Genomic DNA, 20,268 nt, shown 5'->3' on the forward strand with positions numbered 1-20,268 from the left:
CAAATCTCGGCATTTGTAAACCGAGATTCGGCATACTAAATCAAGTGTGTAGGTATTCCTAATTTGATTACCTTCTGGATGTTGGATTTGTCAGTGCAGCGAACTCGTGGTCCATATTTTGGCAGAATCTAGAATCGAAAATGAGTTTTATCCACGCACAAGTCAAGACGATCAGGATGTTTGGAAGAAAATAAAATAACTCACTCATTATTCCAACATTGAAGTTTTATTTTATCTGTCTGTCATTACTAGACCGTGAAATATTGTGATACTAACTAAATCCTGGGGAACTGTTCCTACATACGTACTTCAACATGGGAGTTACATTGAATGCTTCCTAGAGTCTTAACCTCATACAATAAGTTTGAGCATATATTGTGTCATTTTCAGCGCGTGCTTGTCTCTTTTTGTCTGCTTTATCATCAATGATCAATTATATCCAGAGCGAAAGCTGCAAACAAATAAAACCCATCTTTCTTCAAGGTTCACTTCATACGGACTAACTCTTTTAATTGTGTGTTTGCTTATTTGTTCGTTTCATTCCAATTGAATAAAAATTCACAGCTCCACTAAGCTAACATTCTCATCCAGGGTTTGTCACTTCAATTTGATTTTCCATTCCAGGTTGTTGTCTATATTGATAATCACGTGCCATTAGTAGCATAATAATTTTGTGTTATCTGATCGTAGAGAAGATATGTTATGAGAAAACAGAATCTGTTTTGTTCGCATGTGGCTAATCTTCAATGAATATGGCAATTCAACGTCTGATACATAGATAAAGTTGTCATCCTATCAGCTAGCTTGTGGAACTGGTGGTTCAAGGTTTTTATTCGGTAATATGAAGTTCCAAGAAGCTAATGTGACAGAAAATGTACTGCAGGTATTTACAGTGAGAACGGAGATCAAGCGAAAAAGTTCAATATATTAACCAATAAAAAAAAATTATTCGTGAATTCTGTTCTAAATAACAAGATGAACAAAAATACTTTGAAGATGGTCTAAAACATAATCTAATGTAAAGCTTATTACTTATAGATAGAGATAAAACTTCCTCTAATCAGTTCCATTTTCTAGGGATCAGTGGTTCACTATATATTTGTTTGGATTTTGGCATTTCATAAACATTAATGTGACTTTATGCTCTTTTTTCGTAATAAATGCTTTCATGTTATATTCATCTGATACAGAGATGACATTCTGCTTTTTTGTTTGTTTTAAAAGTACCATAATTGCATCTTCACTCCTCTCGTAAACGATTCGTAATTAATATAATAGTCTAAGATAAAAATCGTTCATATTTACTCGTACCGAAAGCAATAACTATTGTGACGCGATTAAGCTCTTGTTTGTTGCCGTGCTCATCGACCGCCTGTCATCATCAACCTTTGTATTTCCAGTAATAGAAAGCACCTTCCGAGATGTGTAAGTCGTAGAAACGTTAAACGTATAGAACTAAAGCATGGAACATAAAATGTTTGAAAATGGTATCTCTACTGATACCTCGCAGGAATTATTTTTCCGTCTTCGAGCGGGTTTTGATGACTTTTTCCGGTTTCTTGGACCGAGGTAATGTAGTGCAGCTTGCAGACATTTTATCCTGAAATTAAAACGTAGTGGTTCAATAAGTATCAGTAATATATATGTCTTTATAACATGTAATTAGTAAAAAAACAAAATGGATTAAAGGTTTTAGCTTACAGTAAGTATTGCTGAAAATGAATTAAGCTGCAATAACATGAAGCAATAAATCTATTGCACGCCGAGACATTATTTGCAAACCAATCTCTGATACGGTTCTTCTATGCCACCAAAAGGAAATCCAGACTGACATCTAAAAATGGCGGAACAACCATTGCACGACTCATGTTCTTTGTCTCTCCTAGGTGTATTTCATCTTATTTATGCAAACTTATCCCCACGGACTAACAGACTTCACATCGTTTCCCTTTTTAACGAACTATTCTAATACTCTGAAGTTCGCAAATCTCTCGCTCATGGCACACGCATCGTTTGTGCTCCTGTTTGACGTTTGCTCACAAAAGCCACAAACTTACTTGCAATGGTCTAATATGACCTGTATGACACAGGAGAAAAAATATATATTTATGCACTTCTGATATATGCACCTTTTTTATGCTCCGCATAAAAAGTGGGAGGGCTATTCCAGGGGGCCAGCAAAAGGCAAAATCCCCGTAGCTCACAACAAAAACACGTTTAAAATTGTTTTCGCTGAAAATTTATGCATTACACAATTTCTTACTGATTTATTTGCTATCTCCGCGTTGTCGTGTAATTTCGAACTATAGATAGTAGAGTAAACATAGATCCGTAATGATTAGTAATCCTACATTATAGAGATCTGCGGAGGCGGCCATTGTAAGCCAATCGTGCAGAGAGAACTGTCAAAGTGTGAGCCAAATGAACATGCTTATCGTTCGTAGGAAGGCGTCGTTTGAACGGTATTGCAATCGGAACTAAATAAATTTAAATTATTTATTTTTAATATCCAGAAATTGACGGCATACGTAAGTTTAGTGAAAAGATAAAATTTAATTATTTCTGCTTTCAGAAGCTCATGCTTATGACGAAACTTTTGTAGCTGCACTTGTCGAAAAAAATCCATCGCTGCTTCTTGCTTCACTTCTGCCGATATGATTAGCGTAACACTTTAGCAATAAATTTCAAATTTCGTCGATTGCTCCGCTATTTTACAAAATTTTGAAAAAAAAATTCTATCATGATTAGAAAATGTAAACAGAACAACTTGAACCACAACGAAGTCACGCACAAAGTTTGAACATCTAGCTTTTTAGCAAATGTTGGCAGCTGTTGTAAACAAAAGAAACAGCGTTGCCGAACCGACATATGTAACTTCCGCTCATCTCTATGTAGAGGATTTCTAGTAATGATGAATCCGTTGTATCCAAACGAACTGTCAAAATCTGTATCCAAACGAGCATGACGTCACGATTTGGACAACATCAATGGAGCGCATGACGTCATATTCAATCGTCTCACTCTTGAAAATTACTACTTACACGCTTGAAACATTTTAGTTAGCGGTGTCCGCGGATCTATGTTTACTCTACTATTTATATTTCGAACGATTGCACGCTAAAATTTTGGTAAACTTTTGCTAGTTTTACACGTTTTACTTAAGTAATAACTTATGGTAATGACTAATTCGCAAATGTCGTGCACATCTGTCAGAGTGCCCAAAAGTGTCAATTTCCCAAACATGTCAAATTCATGTGGACTACGGCACATCTATTCGTGGTTGACGTCCGTGCTGCCCCGCTGGGCTATTCAGAACAAATATTGTGCATAGTAAAAAGAAGTCGCAGGGGCGTCTCGGGTGGTTTCAACAGGGTACCAGGAGATCTCAGGAGCGTTTCAAGAGGGTCCCAGGAAGCTTCAGGGCAGGGAGTACCAGGAGGTCTCAGGGTAGCTTAAATGGGTCTCAGGGTCGTCTCAGGAGGTTTCGGGGGTTCCATGGGGCCTCAAAGACGTTTCAGGTGGGACTCAGGGGACTTCAGTGGAGTTTCAGAGGGTCTCAGAGACGTTTTAGAGGGTTTTAGGGTGACCCAAGGGGTTTTATGAGTCCTATGAGTATTCTCAGGGGAGTTTCAGGTGGTCCCAAGGAGCCCCATGAGGTGCCATGGAGTTTCAGGGGTGGTTGAGGATGTATCAAGGGATTTTTTCTTCTCCTTTATGGCTCGACGTTCGCGGTCAAACTTAAACTTGATATACCCCCCAAGGGATCTCAGAGCCATTTTAGGGGTCTCAGGAGCATTTCACGGGGTCCTAGGGGGTTTCCTGAGATCTCATGGATGTTTCAAGGGGTCTCCTGAGATTTGGAGGGGTTCCTGGGGTCTCTATCAAAACGCGCCTGAAATCCTCGTAATCCATTTGAAATTCACTTAAAGACCCTTAAAATCCTGAGTCCTCTTTAGAAAACCGTTGAAGCATCCCTTAAACCTTCATACATAATCCCATTGAAACGCGCTTGAAATCCTCGTTTTCAATTTGAATTGCCCCTAAAATCCCCTGGAACACATTGGAAAGGCTCCAAAAATTCCCTGAAACGCTCCTGAAAACCCTTTAAAACTCCCCTGAAATGCTATCAAACACCTTTAAAACCTCTCGGAACGCCCTTAAAATATTCCTGAAAGCATCTGAAACTCTCTGAAATGTTTGATCCTTGCGTTGCGATTTTCGAGGGGTAACTTGGATTTGATAAATATTATAAGCAGATTCTGCTTCACTGATGCTAGACAGATTTCGTTAGCAAATACCTAAGTTACATTATTAGAGAGCTAACAGATATAATTCTTTTTTTTTTCAGAAAAAATATATCTGGAGTAATTATTCGAATAAAGTATAAAATATTAAATGATAAATAAGAAAACCTAACACTACAAAAAACAAGTAAATGATATCTGAATCGAACATGCTTAACGTGAAAATACATTTTTAGTAATTAAAATAAACAACTGAAAACACGTAAACCAATGAAAAAGTAAATGAAATATTGCACAAAATGCAACTAAACTCACTAACTAAGCCATGAACTCAAGCAAAACAAAACCATTACGTACAGCTGAAGAAAATTCCATAGAAAAAAGTGCCTCTCGATCGTCTAGTACACAAGGAATTTCAAGCAATAGTTCTCAAGTACGGAAATACGGGAGGAAATCTTGTCAAGGGGGGTCAGTTTAAGGATAAAAATCAAATTTCAGTTTCCTTGGGAAGGAGCGAGTCTTTCGTCTGGGTTTGCGTTATGTTTGTACTGGATGTCCCCGGCGAGGATGGACCGTCGTGCTTGAACATCCCGGTTAACGAACTCATCAACTTTTTGGATTTGTGTTTCTTGTCTTTGTCTTTATCGGGGGTGGTCGTTGGTGCGGAAGCATGTTTGGGTTCAGGTGGTGGAACTGAACCAATCGATGGATTGCCAATTCTTTCGGGAAGTTTTGGAATGGTAGAGGTGGTTTTCAGAATCGGAGTAATTTGCATAGGTTTAATGGCCGTGGGAACTGGAGGAGCTTTTCGTTTTCCATGTGACAATGGTTTTCTGGGAGTCAAGTCATCCATCTGACTGCTGCCATCCGAGAGAGCTAGTGACGAAGTTGATGACGTCAGATCAGATATAGAGATGCTCAACTGGTTAGGAGGTTCTGCTGGAGATTGAAGGTTCTCCGGGGAAATGGGTTTGAGTTCAGAGGTTGTGAATTGTTCATTGGAGATCTTGTCTGAAGAAGGTTGTTGTTCTAAATCTTGGAGGTTTTCATTAGTGTCTGACAAAAGTTCAGAAGATGTCTTGTTTTCGGTAGGCGAATCTATTGAATCAGTGGAATTATCCAACAAAACGCTACTTTGTACCGATTCAATAACTGTTGGAATCGTGTCAACGTTGTCTAATACTTTGACCTCCACAGAATCCACACATTCTACATTATCGGTTATCACTGGTTCATCTATTAGAAGCGGAATATCCACGGAAAGTTGAATTTCGCTACCAGCATCCGTTTCTATTTCCAGGAACTCATCTTCACTAGAAACAGAAACAGTGTCACGAAACAGATCTTCCGAAAAACTTTTCTCCGATTGGTCCACTTCAGGTACTGAAGCTAACATCGAATTTTCAGCACAGGGGTCGTCCAATTCATTGCTTCTCTGATAATCTACGAAAAGGGCTTCAGTAGTGCTAATTTCTGATGGGAGTTGTTCATCATCTGTCATAGTGTGTTCGGTGGAAGTGGCTGTTTGTTCGTGTCTCCTATCTTCTGGCGGCGTTGATGTGTTTTCAGTAGAATGGATCTGTTTTTGTGACTCCATCCACTTCAAAAATAATTCATAGTTCTGATCTACTTCCGGTGGGATGATATTCGGAGATGAAGGAGCAGTGTAAATTACGTGACTGTGAGATTCTGGGAAATAACTAGCCTGTGTAATTGCTGGAAGTGGACTGGGAGGAATTTCAAACAGTGTGGCAGAAGGAGAAACGAACTGAGAACTATTGCCATAGAATCGGTCTGTATCTCTGCCATCATAGAAAACAACGTCGTCATCCTTGTGTATGAAAAAAAAAGAAATACTATAATTGAAGCGTGCAATAAAACTTCATTTTCTAAGAAAGTGTAAGAAAAGGAAAACAAGTCGGTTTAGGCTTGACACTATAACAATTTAAAACTCAACTACATCTAAAAATGGGTAAACCTGCTTCATATATTCCATCCGACACAATCGTCTTACGGCATCTTATAGTGGTTCTCAGGGATGGTATAAAACTGAAGAAAACGAAAGCGATAATTCAACATATAGAACCCCAATATACGTTTATGTCAAGCCAAAACCTTTGGAAAAGTTTATTTATCCAGCCGGAATGATTGAACTTACCTCCCGTGTTTTAGATTTCACACGTGGCCTAACGGTATTACTCATCGAAGCCGTTCGACTCAGTCCGGGTTCGGCACTCGAATATCCTGAACTGATATCGTCTGAGGATCGAATATAACTAAAACGGAAAAAAAAACAGAAAACGCTCAGATCAAGAACATGGACACAACCTAATGCTAAGGAACCTACTTATACGGCGGCGGTGGATTGTGGTGTGGTGTCCCGGCTATTTCCACCTCTGGGAAATACATTTCCACATGGCGACCGCCGGAAGAGGATCGGGCACTTTTGGAGCGCAGCACCCTCTGGGGCCGGGTCAGTTCGTCAATCTCCTCCTGGGTGCGGTGCGTGTCCGGTTCCGACAGGTCGCTCAAGCTGTAGCTTTTGCGTAGCGTTTGCACCAAACCGCCACCACCCTGGGATGCGAAGCGTGATGGTCGAATGGGTGTTTTGCAACGGAATTTACGGGGAAAAGAAGACACGAATGAATAAACCAGGAAAAATAATTGATATGTATAACATTGCTCGATAGTTCGAAGGATGTAAAAAGTTTTGAGAGAAAGTCCAACTAAAAGAAAAATACATCCTTCTCACTTAAACCGGTACAGCAATGATTGTGTAGCTTGTAATGAAAAAGTTACGGTGATGAATATAACAAAACAGAAAAAAGTGCATACATACCGTGAAAATTAGAAGAAACGAAGACGGTTAAGATACGTTACACAAACTTAATTATTTGCAATAAGGTTTTGCCTTGAAGCGCTATGCGGAAGCGATTGTTGGTAAGCTGCCTAGTTAATTCTCTTTCATTTCACATTTTGCAACAACGTTTAAAATCATTAGAAACGGCTTTGAAGCAAGGAGGAGTTGCGCCAGCTCGATATTCGCATGGATTTTTGTTATAACAGTGTGTGAAGAAGAATACGGATCAGGATCGCGGTTGGTATTATTTTAGATGTGAACAGGTGAGCTCATTTCATTTGGATTTTTCTATTAAGGTATTGTTAAGAATCAACCGTATTCTGTGAAACTCGAATTTAACGGCTACGCAGTCTTGATAAATCAAAACAAGTTGTTATCTAACCTAACATAAGTTTTTCGTTTTTTGTTCTGTGGTTTTGTCTGACCAAGGGTATTATCGGCAGCTTTGTTCTCTTCATCATGAGGGGTGTTTGTCGGTTAAATTGCTTGAAACTTGGTTAAGAGTTGCGATGGGATCGCGATCGGGTGGCATTATTTGAAGGAAAAAGTGAAAAACTGACGCGTGTTTGGGGCAGTTGCGATGGGGATCTCGGTCGTGTTGCATTATTCAAAGGAAAAAGTGAAAAGTGACACGTGTTTGGGGCAGGTGCATTGCCCTTCCTCGTGAAGTGATAAAAATGAATGCACACTTGGTAGCAAACAGTATTGCGGAAAATTGAAGGAGTCAAGGAGTGGTTGCGGTCATCCGATGACATGGGTGAGATCATTCCGAGTTTTTTTTTCTTTACATACAAGAAGCAGTTGGGGTAATTTCGCCAATGCATTTTCATGAGGACTCCTGGAGTATTTAATATCTGCAAATTAATCTTGTAGCTCTGGTTCTGACCTAATACACTAGTTTACAAAATAAAACGAAAGTTGTGAACTTCTGTCTACGACCAAAATTTTTGAAGCATAATTTAGCGCTGATTTCGAAACCGTGCTTAAAAAAAATTGAAGTAGAACAGTTTTTGAGTTTCAGTTCAATATCGAGTTTTAGAATTTTTTAAAATATGGAATTTAAGAAAATTCAAATATGTTGCGTTTTGTTCAACCAATTTTAAATCTTTTTCCATAAATTTGACGCTGAATATAATACTATTCGATCATCTCAATCCAGGTTTTGCGTCAGATATTAAAGTCAAGATATTGGCAAATTTTGGGGACGATCTTCTTAAATTTTAGCAAATTTTCCAAAAAAATATATGAAGAAATGTATTTTTTCCAATAAGAAAAAAACAATTTAAAAATTCTTTCTCAACGTTCATTTGACATATCATATGTAGGCGAGTTACAGTAAAAAATTCAGCTCAATCGGAGCTTTGATTATGGAGAATGAGATGTTTGAAGTGAGCGACTTTTCTTGAAAATAGAACAAAAATCGATTTCAAATCATCAACCTTGTATGGAAAATCGAAAAAATTTCCGCTCTACTGCAATTTTTTTCCTTCGCGTTTTTGAACTCAGGGCATAATTCTACACCAAAAACGGTCATCAGCTTACCGAGTTCAAAAATGCTGTAAACTAGTGATATTGAAGCGATAAAAATGTTAGGTGAAACTAATTGCAGCTCAAAATAATCACTGAGCAAATTGAAAATAATTGGCTTAATTATTTCAACGGCCGTCGATCACAGGAACTTCTCTTAGTGAAATACATAATTCGAAAATAGCTATCTCTTAAAAGTTTATTCTCCGTATACTCTAAGCTCAATACTGTGGGAAACGCGCGACTATTTCCGTGAGTCGGTCGGTTTTCTCGAAAGGAAGATGGGGATGCGTATTTTGAACCCGAAATCAGAAGCACGCGATAACTTTCGTGGGAAAATCGATCGTTGACGTATGTGTATTACCCTTACTATCGCGACCAAATAAATCATAATCGGAATGAAGACCGTGTCCTGTATTTTCATATAACTAGTGGATCATTTCACCTACCAAAGGTGGCCCCAAGATCCACATCTTACCCTACCCTACTAACAAATACTCCTTCCCGAGAAAACTGTGGGGATACTGTCCCGGGTAGAGGTAAAATACTGACGATCAAAACATGATATTGGTTTGATTGATATAAGAGATAAAAGATCTGAAAATAATATCTGAAAAATGTTCCTGGAACATCTGAACAATATCAAAATTTGATATTTCAAGATCATACGAATAGCTCGCTGCTATTGGTTAGATCCTTCAAAATCTAAATATGATTTGATAATGATGTTCCAGGAGTAAATTTTTTATTTTATTTTTAGATCTTTTATCTCTTATGTCAATCAAACCCATATCACTTTTTGATCTCCATATCAAAATATGCTATTATTGAGCTCTTTTTGTCTACTCGGGGTGGATTCCACGGTTTCTAGTAGCAACGGTTGTCTAACTAACATTCCTTCCCCTTTCCCGATGACCGTAAGGACGTGGCCGGCGCCGTTATTGACTTTAAAACAGGGCTACCCAACGTACGGCCCGCGGGCCGCATCCGGCCCGCGAGGACATTTCATGCGGCCCGCGGCACGAATGAAGAAAAGTTATGACTTTTGGCCGGTGGAGCAATAATTTTGAATGTTTCCCTTTTTCCAATGAATTATATTTTCAAAACAAGTTTGACATATATTTTTAGGTAAATTTTCAAAGATTTTCAATCAGTTATTTTGAGTTCTGTAAGAATTTCGGCCAGGAGAGGCCTCAAATTTTCACAATGAACTTTGAAATGTTTGCAAAATTTTCAGAATTCTGGCTGACATTGCACATAGCAATTTAAAAAACAAACATGTCAGCGTAACCTCAGAGTAATTCTACTCATTTTCAGAATTTCGGTTCAAAACTTCAGTTTATTGTGCGCAATGGCTTAATTTTCTCCAACAGCGGAAGGAAAAAAAATCTTAAAATTCATAGAAGATTCAATAAGAATTCTTGTGTATTTTTGAGATTACGAATCTTCGTTTATGAAGACATTTTTTTACAATATCGTCTCCAACTCCAAAATTATTCCAGAATTTGAACGAATTTGGATTTATAGGAATTAGCCATAGCCTTGGCAAGAAATGCTCAGAAAAGTTTCAAGAAAACGTATGAATTATAAAATTTCAATTCTGGCCCGTCAATTGGTGTGGAGTGTAAAATATGGCCCGCGATCGTTAAAGATTGGGCAGGCCTGCTTTAAAATATTAAACTCTCGAATTGTGCACATTGAAAGTGTGTAGCTAGTCCCAAGCACCATTCATTGGGTCTCTGTGCAACTTCGATTGTTCTGGTCAATCACGGAGTAGCAACTACGAGGTGTACGGTTATCTTTACTTTGCTTTGCTTTGCTTGCTTTGCATTTTCTACTCGCAGTGTAAGAGAATATAGATCAAAGTGAACTATGAAATGATAGATATGATAGTATTCGTATGCAGAATGTATGTATATGTATGCAGAAATTTTAAGTTTTCGAATTTTGCCGCTAGGTGGCGCTGTAAGCGTTCAATAATCAAACCCTTTGGTATTACTGTAGGTGACTAGTGGGTCAACGTTGTATGGAGAAACTTTAAATTTGATCGTATCAACCCGGAACAAAGCTTTTTCAATCTATATTAGCGTCCAAAGCAACTGTGCAAAATTTGAGAACGATTGGTTGTGTCCCCGTATTCCGCATTGCGATTGAAATTTGTATGGAAGTTAGTATGGGAAAACGTACTTTTTTGCATTTTACACGTAAGTTGAATTCTTTTGTCTAATATCATGTAACTAATGACGTAAAAGTATAGCCCAGGATATGCCGAAAAACTTTGCCGAAGTCCACAAAGTGATCCGACGCTTGTGAAAAAAGTAATTCGCCTGGTGAGATTTTATTATTGACTAGCTGTCCCCGGCAAACTTTGTCTTGCCTACTGCGTTTTTTGACGTTTCAAGTCCGTAGCCAAGCGCCCAAGTCCCCGTTCAAAATGTATGAAAACCCGATTTTCAAAAACTCTCAATTTTCCCATGTTTTAGGCCTCATAAACCTTTCTTGGGTGAAAACTAACAGAATAAGACTTTGACGACCCAAATCTGACCATCCGTTTGCAAGTTATGCGCGGTCCCACGTATGCCACTGCATTTTTTATATATAGATTTTATTCCTTTACATGTTAAATCAGGCCAAACATTTCAATAGGTCCTATCTGCATTTGAGAGGCTCTCTTTGTTCACTTTCTCTTTCAATTATTGCAATGTAATGGTACACTTTTAAACCATTTTTGCAGTACAAATCAAAAGACGATTGTTATGCACACTTAAAACAGAATGCCGAGATCAGCTGTGCGGATCTCGGTTAAAGTTCATTTGCTGAAATCTCGGCTAAACGCTTGACGTTTAATGTTTGATGATAGCGGCACCCATGGGTGCTGCTATGAACAAACTTGACTTTTTGCTGATATCTCAGTTAGATTTCAATTGCCGAGCGCTCGGATGTGCAAATCTCGGCAAAAGAATGAAAATTAGCCGAGCTCAACTGAGTGTGTGACTATCGTTCAATGCAAGGAGACAATCATAATACAAATAAACAGCTGAGATATTAACGAAAGAGAGGGAAACCAAAGAGAGCCTCTCTTCTGCAGATAGGACCTTTAGACATGTTCGGCCTGAAATGTTAAGCACCACCGGGCAATCTGTACGTTAAAACTTTTCACAAGTGTCGGATCACTTTGCGGTCTTCGGCAAAGTTTTTCGGCATATCCTAGGCTATACTTCAACGTCATTAGTTAGATCGTTTTAGACGAAAAATTTCAATTTATGAGAGAAATGCAAAAAAGCACGTTTTTCCTTACTAAATTCCATACAAATTTCAATCGCAATGCGGAATACGGGGAAGCAACCAATCGCCTCCAAATTTTGCACAGTTGTTTTGGACGCTAAAAGGAATCGAAAAAGCTTTGTTCCGAAAAATCGACTTTCTTGACCCAGTCTAGTGACTATCAGGCTTGACAGAAACTCCCTCGCGAGAAAATGAGGAAGCGATTTCGACGATTTTCTGAGGAGTGAAAATAATACCGTAAACCGGGGTCAAATTGATCAGCGGGGTGAAATTGATCATTCGGATACTACATTGTAATTCCATACTAGGAACTCTTAAGCGTCGTAATGATCTAAAACTTTTTACGCCATCTGGTTCGTAGCTGTCTAGAGATGATTGTAGACTTTTAATTTTTTAGAAAAAAGTTAGTTTTGCCTTATTTTTTAAAGGAATTTGCAAAGTATTTCTCATTTAGCTGAAATCATTGCTACTAAACAATCGATTTCTAATAGGACTTCCCGTAAATTCTCTGTTTTAACATTTTTGTGGAACCTTGATTAGGAAGTTTTGTAGCTAATCAGAACATGAAATAGTTATAAAAAAGTTCATTTTATGATGAAATAGTCATTTATTGCGATAGAAACCACTTATTTTAAAGTCAATTGCCTACCTTTAGGCGTTTAAGGGGAAATTTCCAAATTTAATTTTGCATTTAAAGTATTAAATTCACTAGTTGTAAGATTTTAAACGCGTTATTCGGTTTTAGAAGAGCAAAATTAAGTGGAGAAGGAAATTTTCCTTCCCAACCGATGCTTAATTGTATACTGATCAATTTTGCCCCAAGGTGGCATTTCCAATTTTTTGATATTTGGAGTTATTTAACTTAAAGTTTAAATTTGTTGAACAAAATTCTGTCACATGGTTCCATGGAGATCCACTGGGTACTGGTTTTACAGAAATTCTTTTGGCAATATTTTAATTGGCACTGATGTTATCCGCAAAAGTTGTTTTAAAGTGATCAATTTGACCCCGGATTACGGTACTCAGAAATCACAACGCAAATCCTCAACAGCACCGAGCGCGAGCTTACCGCGCAGCGAGGAGTTCGTCCAACACTCATAATTACTTGTTGTGTTTCTCACGTCCACTCACACTCAAAATGCTCTCGCGAGTTCCTCTCCCATACAAAGAAAGACTCTCGAGGCGAAAATCGCACTCAAAAACCCGAAAATATCATCGGCTCTTTTTTCGTTCCCCTCTTCCTCGCTCAGTTTTTATTGCCTCTCTGTTTGGGGTTCGTTCGCTCCCTCGCGACGAGGCAAAAGCAAAACACCGCTCTAGAGCATGTTGCAAAACTCTTTTGATTTCGAGGAGGATTATCAAGCCTGGTGACTATATGCCAAACAATTTTGAACGAAGACCGCAAAGTGATCCAACGTCTGTAAAAAAAATTATACCCTAGGTAAAATGAGGATAAATTTTATTGTTGTTTTTTTTTCAATACATGTAAAGGAATAATATCAATAATGAAATCTCAATACTAAGTATACAAGTCTTTGCCTCACTTTGGATAGGGTGGTAACTTTTTTCACAGCCATCGGATCACTTCGCAGTCTTCGACAAAGTTCTTTGGCAAGTCACCTACAATAATACCAAAGAATTTATTAATTGAACGCTTACAGCGCCACCTAGCGGTAAAATTCGAAAACTAACTTAGATTTTCTGCATACATTTGGCCAAGTTTTCCCATACAAACTTCAAGCGTTTTGAGCGCCCCCTTAGACTCAACCGATTTCGCTCAAATTTTGAACGTAGCTTCTGGGAGTCCAACACAACTGATTTAGGAGGTAAGACTTGGCGATTTTCAAAATTTTTGTTTTTCATATAAGTGTGAGCCACCCTAATAGGCAGTCGGGAGCCTGAAATTTTTGCCAGTCTTGGTATGGTGGTATGAACTACCAACCAAGCCGATCTGTTTAAAAGTACAGGTCGTACGGCAAAAGTTTCACGCATTCGATGTATTCATTCAATACATGGCCTTCATGCCAAATTTCACCTTCTATAAATTTTCACACTTGTTCACAACCTAACGAGTACTATCGCAGGTATCCATCAATTTATTATCCACTTTGATCTCTACTCCCTTACACTCTGAGAAGAAATTGACCGATAAAGCCATAAAATGATTATCTACGAATTTCTTCCTTTTTTCATAGAGATTCCTCCAGATATTTTTTTAAAGCATTCATCTAGAAAACCATCGTTTGATTTTCTCAAAAATACTCAAAAAAAAATTGCTAAGGATTGCTTTAGAAATTCTACAAGAGATTAAAAAAACAAATTTGCATTAAATATTCCTTCAAGATGTTTCTTTCCCAGAAATTGCCCCAAGGTTTTCTTAAGTAAGTCTAAGAAAATCCTCCAAGGAAATTTTTCTACAATTTTTTTCAAAGATTCTTATAAGGATCCTTATGGAAAGGCTGGAAAACATTTTTGGAGATTCCTGCAGAAATTCACACAGCCATTTCATCAGAAATACCACCGAGTATTTCTCTATGTATTTCCTCAGAAATTCTTCCGGGGTTTCTTCCAAGCGTACCTCTGGGAATTTCTCTATGGCTTCCTCCAGGAATTCATAAAACATAGATTAGGATATTCCTTCTGCACTTTCTTCTGAAATATATTTAGACACTTCTTCGATATTCTTCAATTACTATAATAACTTCAGAAATTTCAGTAGGGATTCTTTCAGAAGTTCAAGTTCCTTCAGGAATTGATCTTGCGGGTCCTTCAGAGATTCCTTCATGAGAATGTACAAGTGAAGGAGAACTTTGACTTACTGTGACATACTGGAGCTTTTTCTATTGATACTTGTTAGTCGTTTCAAATAAACCGATCAAAATGTGTTTCTACTATACACAGATAAAAATAATGAGATTTACACGTCATGTAAACTTCATTTTAGCCATGTAAACTTAGTGTTACGATGGTTTACATGATATATCATGTAAATTTGTGTTATATGTCATGTAAACACACAGAGTCATGCTGAATTACATGACACATAATGGAAGTTTACATGACATTTTATGACTTTTACATGATATGTCATGTAAACTTCTGTGATATCCAACGCTCCAATCATGTGCATCATATATCACAGAATTTTACACTATTCTTTCGATCTGTGTAGGGCACTGCATGAAATTCTCTCTTTCTCTTTCACTTTTCCAGAGATTTTGTAAACAACAAGAACATAGGCGCCAACTTGTGACGTAGTTGGGGGGGCGAAGCTCTCCAAAATTGGACAATATTCAACTTTTTTCAGCTCAATGCACTAGTTTTCACGTGAATAGGCCTAAATTAGATGAACTGCGTCGATATTATCCGAATTTCATTGATTTTGAGAGGCCTTGCCCCCCCCAACTACGTCACAAGTTGGCGCGTATGAACAAGGTCAAGAAACGTCAAAATCCCATACAAAATCAGAAGAATGCAGTGCCCTAGCCCTATGCGATTCTATTTTTGCGTTTCATCCGATTCCCTGACCTTCTACGAGTCTTTGTCATTCGTTCGGCAACAGAGGTATCACATGTTTTCAGTTGTGAAAATGCCGGACAACAAACCTGCAAAACTTGTGTTTGCAAGAGATCCGGGAGGTACAAGAAGACCTGGAGGGCAGCGTGCAAGGTGGACGGATCAGGTGGAAAGAGATCTGGCGGGCGAGCGTTGAGCGTAACCGAGGTTGGTGATTGACAGCCACGAACCGTGTATATTATTGATTTAATTTTATCTTAAATTTGCTGTTATACCAAATAAATGAATGAATGAATGAAATCTTCTCGGTTTAAACAAAAAGTAGGAAACCGCGTGATTCGTGATGAATAAACAAAAAAATGTTAATTTGATTTAAAAAAATGTTTTATTTTCATAACAACTATTTGTATTTGTTATCGAATTCTCAAGGCAAAAAATGTGGGGGAAATTTGTGCTTTCATTGTGGTTGTGCTTATTCTGGTTCTACTACAATCCTGATCGATTTTGCAATACAATCTGGATAAAACACTATTTTTAAACGCTCTTAATACTAGTCTATGATGTGCTGTCAGGGATTTTGTCACACGTGGACGAGGTAATCTATTTGCTTCGGGTTCGTCCCTATTATGTACTTATTCTAACAAAATAAAACTTAAAATGCGAAGCAAACCTCCACTGTCTGATGGAGGTCTGAAAGATGTGCACTACATGGATTGGAGCTCGATAGCCTTGGTATGCTGGAAAATGTCAAGAAAGTGAGTTAAATGAGTTTTATTTTAACATGCCGCTTTATTTTTAAGCACTCCTTCTTCCATATTTGTTAAATCAGCACACCTAAATCACACTTGAGGTTTTTTTTTGCGTTTCTTTGATCAAAGTTAAAAAATAAAATTAGACCTAACTGGCGATTGTTCTAATGACACAGGATAAGTTATGAAACTAATCAGTTCTTTGATAGTTTACGAATAAAACATAACTTGAGCACTTCATTGGTGTGAGCGATCGTTTAAGACGAGTAAAGTTAAAGCATGCCCTAGTCAACATCAACGTCCATTGATTCCGAGTCCTTGCGGAGTTTCTTACGACCGCGGGTGTTAACTGTTTTAGTTGGAACCGAATTACTTGTAACGGGAGTGGTTCTACGACTTCGAGTGGTTGTGGAACCAGTAGTGGTTTTCTTTTTCTGCACCGTCCTTGACCTCGCAGAACCTTCCTCAACGTCTAGTGAGCTTACTTCATCGAAATGCAACTCGTCGTTAGTTTCGTTGTTAGCATGATATTGATCGATGGCAGCTTGCGCTTCGGCAAGCATTTGCTCCTCCTCCTCAGAGTCGATCTCGTAGATAATACTGTGGTTAAGCGTGTTGGCTTGCGAACGCTTCGAAGCGGCTTTGTTTAACGCAGATTCTGCCGAGCGGGAACGTCTAACGCGGGAAGTATCCGTCGGCACGCTAGGACCATCTACCTGTGATGTATCTTGGTGAACTTCCGTCAGCGAAGCGGAAGCAAGTGAGTTATCGGATTGACTCTGGCGCATCAAGCTAGGCATTTGAGGTGCATTTAAAGCCTGAATTTTGATATTTGGTTATGGTTTGGGTTATTTTTCGTGGAGAAGAAATGAAACGAAAAAAGAAAAGAAAGGAGAAAATCCAATGTTGTTTGATTGCTGGCCGTCCTGTGCTGGGCAAAGGCGTAATTTTGACTGTTGTTATCAGTTACTGTTGCTTAGGCTTAGAAGATTAAAACAAAATAAAATAAAAAATAACGTTGATTTAAAGTGATTTAAAAAAAAATAATCGTGCAAGAACAACGGATGTTAGCTGAACAAAAAAAGATCAATTAAAACTATGAGTGATGATTGTGCTCTTTGAGATAAGTAACAGACAAAAATTACAGCGAAAATCCAAGAAAACATACCTTAATTGCAGTTTGCATGATAACATTAGTGGCATAGTTGACACCTTTGGATCCTAACTGTAGCACAGCCGTATAGCCCTTTTCTTTGGCTTGGTTGATGTAATCGTCGATTTCCTAAAAGTGTTATTAGAAAAAGTGTTGTATGAGACTGTTTCTATGAGTTTTGACGAGAGCAGGTACAGCCAGTACAGAAGTGTCCCGCTTGCTTTAAAATATAAGCTTAACCGAAATATCCCGCTCGTCCAACCGAAAACCCACCTGTTCTCGTCGGGTCAGCATCGGATGCACAAACTTTCGATAGAGCGTTGAGCTGCCCCGCGTTGCCGGCGAGAGCAACCATAGCACGATGATGACTTTGATTTCGTAGTAGAACGGGAACCACGAGAGCAGAATGTCGGTGAACGTCTCGATGCAGGTGAAAAACGCAAACACAATCCAATACATCATCCATTTGACCTAGATATAATTGGAAGAAGAAGTGACAGGAAAAGTGTGAGTTAATCCGAATAGATAAAAAATATTAAAAGAAGTAACAATCTAATGGAAATCTTCGATAAAAAAATGTTCCTGATTTCGCAAATCTTATTTGAGACAATCTATGTGCTACTAATACTAAGGTGTGCTTCAACTTGAGTTTCAAATGATAAAAAATAAAGCTTGCTGCTTCTGTGAATGAAGATATGTAGCAGCCCAATCGAATGCATAATCTAGACGATCATTTTGAGAAACAAAACTGATTTGGAGATTTTAAGCATATTTCAGTAAAAAATTCAGTTCGCGTAATCATAAACGGACTTATGCTCTACACCTGAGTTCCGGCTACATGTATTGATCTTTTTCGAAGGATACATAATCACTCCGTTTAATCGTAAGTTAAAATCTGTTGAACATAGTCGCACGTCATTAATTGAGTGGTTGAGTTCGATCGTTGGCGCACTTTTCAAATCTGCCGGTTCACTTATATAGGTATTTGTTCTACCTCTTACACTCTTGCTCTTGCCGGTAGCTTTCGCGCCAAATTCGGATTCGTAACATAACCACAATCACAGTCGATCCCCATAATCGTAAAAAAAAACATTATGCACATTATATTTTTTACCACCACGAGAACAATCATGCTAGACAATCCCGTTCGAATGCACACAATTTAAAAAAAAATGAGATGTATATATTTGGGAATTTCATATAGGGATTCCTCTGAATGTCTTCTGTGAATCCTTCACATTCCAGAATTCCTTCCAGGACTTTCTTCAGTTTCGAGAATTTCAGTTCTCCGAGAATACCTTTTACCAGATTATACAAGGAATCATATCAAGAACACTCTGGGAGATTAGCAAATGGAGGTCCTGGAGGAATCAATAATGAGACTTCTGGAAGATTTTGAAGGATTCCTAAAAATAAGCTTCTGGGTGATTTCCATAAAGAAGTGGAGCCACTTCGGCGGGGCTCCTATTGTTCGCAACCATTGCGAAGAGTTAGCATTTCTACATAAATCATAGATTTCGACACATTAAATAGACGTAATTATCTGCCTCTTTCCATGCACTAATAGCTTATCAAGTTTAATCAATGAATCATCACAGTAGACTGTCGCCCTGTATAAACGAACCAAAAGAGAATACGCAACCTAACAACTGATAAGGTTAGGACCCTACTGCACCACGCAGTCGTAGGCTGATCACGTGATTCAGAAAGAAAGCATGATAAGGTGTCGATGTGTGATTCCTTTAGGTTTAGAATTAGTATATAAGCACTACTTGAACCAACGAAATACATGATCTTTTGTCAGTCGAAATAGTGCGTTTCACTGTGAAAGAACTCATCCTCGGGAAGTGACTCCTCTACCAAGGTGGATTTCAATCCTCTAAGAAAGCCAGGACTTCTAATGCAAGTAACCAGCTCTTAGGTTTTGAATTTTCATCTCAGAAGTTTCACTTCACCTCTTCGACAATATTTTATCTGAGCCACTTCAGTAACCTTACGCTCTCAAACCATTAGAGCAATCGGCCTGAAGTTTCGCAAGGATACAATATTTCGAAAGGTTCGAGATTATTCCGCCAAACTGCAAACGTAGCAGTGTGTCCGTCTCAATCAGCCGATTGAGACGATTTCATCGGCCATTCATCAAGGCCACTCATCGAGGCCACCTTCAGCCGAAGGTTCCGCCAGTTTCCACCAATGGTCAAGTAACGACCATTTTTTGGTCCTTCGAGCCGGATATCTGATCCACAACCGTGTGAGCGGAGACACCCATCCGCTAAAGGTTGCTGCTAGCCACAGGGGTTAGTCCAGTCCAACCACATTCCAGGAGGAATACAAGGATTCCTCTGCACAGCTACATCTATAGTTAGGACATAAATCCACAATTGTAGGTGGATGATCGGTCCACTCCGTTCCCAGACCGTTGCTTCCGGAAACAAGTTGGTGACAATCAGCCGATTGTACCATCAAACCTCTAAACCGTGATAACACCCAAGAAAGGAAAGCATCGTCGTAAAGAAGTACATTATCAGTGAAAGGAAATCAAAGAAATTTCGTGGTAATCTCTGTGTCCAGCTACAAAGCTGTAGCAAATGAACAATATTAGGGAAAGACGTGTTCCCAGAAAACAGTAAAAGTGACCCATTACAAAGTGCAAGAACTATAACCTAACACGCAGAAAAAAATATATTAAACTCTAAAATAAACGACTTTGAATCAAAAATAAAATACCATTGATCCACGGCCTAAGTGCGATTTTCATTGAATCAAAGACAGCGAGTATTAGCTTCAAAGCATTTATTTTGTTGTTTTTAAGTCTAGGTTACTTTAGCTTGATTGTAAATTCAAAGTGAAAAATATTTGATTCTAATATTTAATTTCATTGAAACAAATATTTTACGACTTTATTTCAAAAATATTTATTTTTGAAGCAAAAAA

General features: G+C 38.4%; 1 protein-coding gene across 9 annotated transcripts in view; it reads right to left on the reverse strand.

The window, feature by feature from the left end:
• Positions 1-207: 207 nt before the first annotated feature.
• The window catches only part of LOC109420404 (receptor expression-enhancing protein 4), a 79,453-nt gene continuing 59,392 nt past the window's right edge, over positions 208-20,268 (reverse strand). For 6 of the 9 annotated variants that reach the window (XM_062860931.1, XM_062860930.1, XM_062860929.1 and 3 more), the window contains exons 3-8: positions 17,608-17,805; positions 17,350-17,463; positions 6,592-6,818; positions 6,403-6,520; positions 4,602-6,075; positions 208-1,600 (exon numbers count right to left, since the gene is read on the reverse strand). In XM_062860931.1, the coding sequence (XP_062716915.1) occupies positions 4,732-6,075; positions 6,403-6,520; positions 6,592-6,818; positions 17,350-17,463; positions 17,608-17,805 (2,001 nt within the window). In that variant the 3' untranslated portion in view covers positions 208-1,600; positions 4,602-4,731. Of the gene's footprint in view, positions 1,601-4,559; positions 6,076-6,222; positions 6,294-6,402; positions 6,521-6,591; positions 6,819-17,349; positions 17,464-17,607; positions 17,806-20,268 lie in introns of all 9 variants that reach the window. The other 3 variants (XM_062860926.1, XM_062860933.1, XM_062860932.1) reach the window with 3 other exon arrangements.

Source organism: Aedes albopictus, chromosome 3, assembly GCF_035046485.1.
Source record: "Aedes albopictus strain Foshan chromosome 3, AalbF5, whole genome shotgun sequence".
Classification (NCBI taxonomy): Eukaryota; Metazoa; Arthropoda; class Insecta; order Diptera; family Culicidae; genus Aedes; species Aedes albopictus.